The 4671-nt window shown below is 40.4% G+C and overlaps 1 protein-coding gene across 1 annotated transcript in view; it reads right to left on the minus strand.

Annotated features, from left to right (window-relative positions):
- LOC119427842 (glycosyltransferase family 92 protein F13G3.3-like) overlaps positions 1-4665 on the minus strand; it is a gene marked incomplete at its 5' end in the record, with an annotated part of 46539 nt that extends 41874 nt beyond the window's left edge. The window contains 3 exons of the mRNA XM_037695495.1: positions 1479-1654; positions 1726-2056; positions 4436-4665. Coding sequence (XP_037551423.1) covers positions 1479-1654; positions 1726-2056; positions 4436-4665 — 737 coding nt within the window. The remainder of the gene's footprint in view (positions 1-1478; positions 1655-1725; positions 2057-4435) is intronic.
- Between the last annotated feature and the right edge of the window lie 6 nt (positions 4666-4671).

Genomic DNA, 4671 nt, shown 5'->3' on the forward strand with positions numbered 1-4671 from the left:
GGAAAATCATGGCCGTATGGTTTTCCTGGTTGTAAAGCTGATTAATTATGTTGTTGTTTTCATATTCTGCCAAATTAATGTAAATGTGTGATGTGTTAAACTTGATTCTGTTAATAAATGACCCACTCGCTTGGTGAGTCAAAGATAATTAACGTCTCACGTCCACATTTCTGTTAAATTCAATGCACGTTTATATACAGTCCAGAAAAATGAAGAATCCGTTTTAATTGATGAATATATCTCAGCATCTGTTCATCTACACAATGATATAAATAGTGATGCTTAAAATGGTAAATGGTGAATGGACTGTGCTTATATAGCCCCTTGCTATGTAATCAAGACACTCCAAGTGATTTACAATTCAATCTGTGTCCTCATTTACACACTTCACACACATTCATACAGCACTGACTTTACTAGATCTCTACAAAGCTAATCTGAATCTGTAGATTAATCACTGCTTTAAATCACATTCTGACACCAATTGGACACACATCAGAGGCAAAGAGGGGTTCAGCGTCTTTCAATATCAACTCAAATGCTTCACATTTATTGCAATTTTAATTAATTTGAACAATGCTTTATTATAATATGAAAAGTTTTTCTTGATAAATACACCGATTGGTGATTAAAAACATTCTATATTAGCAACAAAGTCCATGCTCAATAATCCAGGTAAACAATCCAATATTTTTCATCAGGTCATCTGGACAGTTTCTTTTTTTGTGCTGAAACGTTTTGCCTTCGATCCGGAAGGCTTCATCAGTCAACCAGTTTGACATGACTGTCAACAAGGAAGAGGGCTGGCAATGGAGGAGGGGACATACCAAAGAGACCATCTTATCACAAACAAAACTGGTTTGTTCCACTTTGGAGTAAGCTGTTGGGGGAAGAATCAGTTTTGTTGTGTGTTTCCTTGACTGATGAAGCCTTCTGGATCGAAGGCGAAACGTTTCAGCACAAAAAAAGAAACTGTCCTGATGACCTGACTGAAAAATGTTGGATTGTATATTAGCATTCCTCGAGGAAATCTCCTCCTGCCTTTCCTTGACCTGTATTTTATTAGATACTAGAGCAAGATCATATTAAGTTGATAAATAAAAGAGTTCAGTGTTTTTTCCAAACTTGTGAAATGTGAAACATGTTAGTGCTTGAAGTACTGTATGCTTTGAGGACGACTCAGCTGCTACTAATACAAGATTTAGTTCAATGCCAGTAACATTATCTGTTTTCTAAGGTCAGATGACTCTAGCAGCCATCGTGAATCTGGTAAACTCCAAAAGTAAACAAGTTGCACTGTAGGTGTACATCTAGTGATTACTTTCTGAGCATTTTATTAAATTAGGTTCATTAGATATTTTGCTAAAGGACTGGCAAAATGCACACATAATTAGTGGTAAAAATAATAATGCCTTCCTTTCCCCTTTTGGCAGCAGGCGATAATTCAAATAAAGCACTGAATGGGAGTTTCAGCTTACCTTGGTTGAACAATCAACTTGTAACGATGAAATCTATGTCTGTCAGGATCTTCTCGGTAAATGTGCTCCAGAATATTAACTCCTGGCACCCCGCTCCATTGAGGAAGATGAAACCTTCCACTTGGCTCGAAGTGCTCCTTGGGAAAGATAAGAGTCTCAATGCTAAACACACCAACCTAAAGAAAAAAAAGTTGTAATTAAGAAAATAAAGTGTATATTTAAAATATGCTTGACAGGGACAACCTACATTTGGATGTTGTTTTTGCAGTGTGTCCATCAGTGACATCAGGTTGTTGTGTTGATATGGCATGATGATCTCATCCATGTCATTTAACAGGACGTAGCGCGAACGCTCCATGTATCTGTAAATGCAGTCGTTGAGTGTGGCGAGCTGGCCAAAGTAGTGTAAATCACCACCATGTTCTGCGTAAAGCCAACCACGAGATGGAATCAGGTGTTTGTCGATGGGCCAGGGAACTATTTCCACAAATCCTTCTTGGGTGTAACTCTGCAGAAGACGGTCAAGATCTGGGCCACAGCTGGTGTTGTAGATTACCACTCTGTTCACACCAAGCAACCTTGAACAAAAAGAAAAGAAAATTTGATTCCTCTTAATTGTTACAAATATGTTTTAGTTGTTTTGCTTTTTCATCATTTCTTTGGCACATTATTTAGTGGTAGTTTTTACTTCTCATTTTGAGAATGCACTTGGAGGAGAGCGATTGGGAAGAATGGCCTCCTTGAAATGAACCCGAGTAAAGTTTTGTTATTGGAGTTCTGTGCTAGTTGTGAGATGTCCAATTAAACATGATCAGTGTGGGTTTATAGATGTTTTTTTGGAACCAGACTGTAAGAGTTGCAGCTTTGTCCTTGATGTTGTGTTCATGTCTGTGATCCCTGATCCTCTGCTTATGTCTCTACAGGGTTTGTGTGTGGTGTCTAGTCCCATCTTATGTTGTGTTTATGTCCTGTGTCTTCAGTCTCTGTCTCTGGCATCTGTGATCACTCAGAGGTGCCTTCACTTTGTCTGATTGGCGTTTCCTCTATATATGTCTGTGTCTCTATGTTAGTCTTTATCCTGGCATTGTCTCCTGTTCACCAGTAATGACCTGTCCATTGTGTGAGTACCTCCTGTTCATCTTTGTTTGGTTTTTGCTGCGCCGTCAGCTGTTTTGTTTTGTTAATAAATTCTTTATTTTATATATCTCCTGAGTCCTCGCCTGCTTACCTGCACAAGTGAGTTCACCAGCACCAATTTGTGACACAGACTTTCTTAGGCCAAAGACTGATGATGGATTTAGAATGGTTTCAGCAGACCTCACGTCCCCAGTATACTCCCACGTACGTACGTACGCGCGGAGGTATGCGCGTACGTACGTGCGTACGTAGCAGCAGGATTAAAAATACTTTTAAACACTATAAAATCTTTCAAACAAAAATGTCTTCAGTCCTTTCTTAAAACTTTCAGTAGTCTGGGGTATCCTTAGATGGTCAGGGAGGTTGTTCCACAGATGAGGAGCACCAGAGCAAAAAGCCCTGTCACCTATGGTGTCACCCATGGTCCACAGTTGTGTCCGGGGAAGGCAGAGCTCGTAGGAATTTGTGGACCGGAGGGATTGTGTTGATGTTTGAGCAGTGAACATTTCGTTAAATAGTGTGGAGCATTGCCGTGAATGGAATGATGGGTTTGTAAGGAAACCTTGTATTCAATATGGCATGAAATGGGAAGCCAGTGGAGGGATTTAAGGATTGGGGTCATGTGATCATGTTTCCCTTGCTTCATCAGAATCCTGGATGCACTGTTCTGTACATACTGAAGTTTTTGAATGTGCTTGCATGGAATTCCATAAAAAAGTGCATTGCAGTTGTCTAGTTTTGAGGAGATGAAAGCATGGACAAGTTTTTCAGCATCAGAAAAGGAGAGTAATGGACAGAGTTTGCAGATGTTTTTGAGATGAAAGAAGGATGCATTGCAAAGGTGTTTAATATGAGATTCAAATGTAAGATGAGAATCAAATCTTGCACCAAGATTAGTTAATGTATCAGCAAAGGGAATGTTTTGGCCAGAGAAGATTATGGTAGAGATAGATGTTGAGTGAGTCTGATGCAGGGAACCAACCAAAATAGCTTCTGCATTTGATGTGTTTAATTGGAGAAAGTTGGCATTTATCCAGGCTTTTATCTCTTCAGGACAGGTAGTGAGAAAGGAGAGTGATGAACCTGTAGAATCTATTTTGATACAGAGCTGCAAGTCAGCTGCATAACAATGAAAAGAGATCCTGTGGTGAGCGATAATGTGACTGAGGGGGAGGATGTAGAGGATGAATAATGTGGGCCCAATGACTGACACCTGAGGGACACCACAAGTGACTGTGTGAGTTCGGGGTCTTGCTTCCCTGATGGAAACATACTCAGATCTGTCAGAGAGGTAAGAGCAGAACCATTCTGGAGTTGTCTCAGTCAATCCTGCAGTGTGTTGTAGGTGGTGGAGAAGGATGCCATGATTTACAGTATCAAAAGCTGAGCTCAAGTCCAGGAGTATCAGAAGGGAGGGAGAACCAGCATCAGCGGCCATCAGAAGGTCATTTGTGACCCTGACTAGAGCTGTTTCTGTGCTATGAGCTGAATGAAAGCCGGACTGGAATACCTCATAAATATTATTAATGGTGAGGTGGTCATGTAGATGAGCTGCCACAAGTTTTTCCAGCACTTTGGACAAAAATGGAAGGTTGGCAACAGGTCTATAGTTGACGTGATGGGCTGGATTCAAGGTGGGCTTTTTAAGAAGTGGTTTGATGATTGCAGTTTTCACAGTATACTGGAAACACCTGGTTGAAAAACCTGTCAGAGGAATCTTCAACTACCTGCGACAGCTTCAACCAACAACCCAGTGGATGAGAGGGAAATTTCACTTTGCACAAATGTAATAATTTGGTTTAGTGTGTAGATTTACTGACCTGTACATTTCCAGACTTTGTGTATACTGAAGCACATTGTTGTATTCTCCAAACAGACTGGAAATGCAGACTGTGAAGTTCATCCTTTCATTTCTTTCGTTGGTTTTCTTGTTTCTTATAGGAATCCAAGTGAGATTACGTTCATTTTCTGCCCTGGGCTCCGTCAGAAGAGTGACATGTGTAGCATCGCAGTTTGGGGGAATTTGACACATGATGTCTGTAGCAGCAAAGGGAAA

The sequence above is a fragment of the Nematolebias whitei genome, chromosome 21, assembly GCF_014905685.2.
Source record: "Nematolebias whitei isolate Nwh7 chromosome 21, NemWhi1, whole genome shotgun sequence".
NCBI lineage: Eukaryota > Metazoa > Chordata > Actinopteri > Cyprinodontiformes > Rivulidae > Nematolebias > Nematolebias whitei.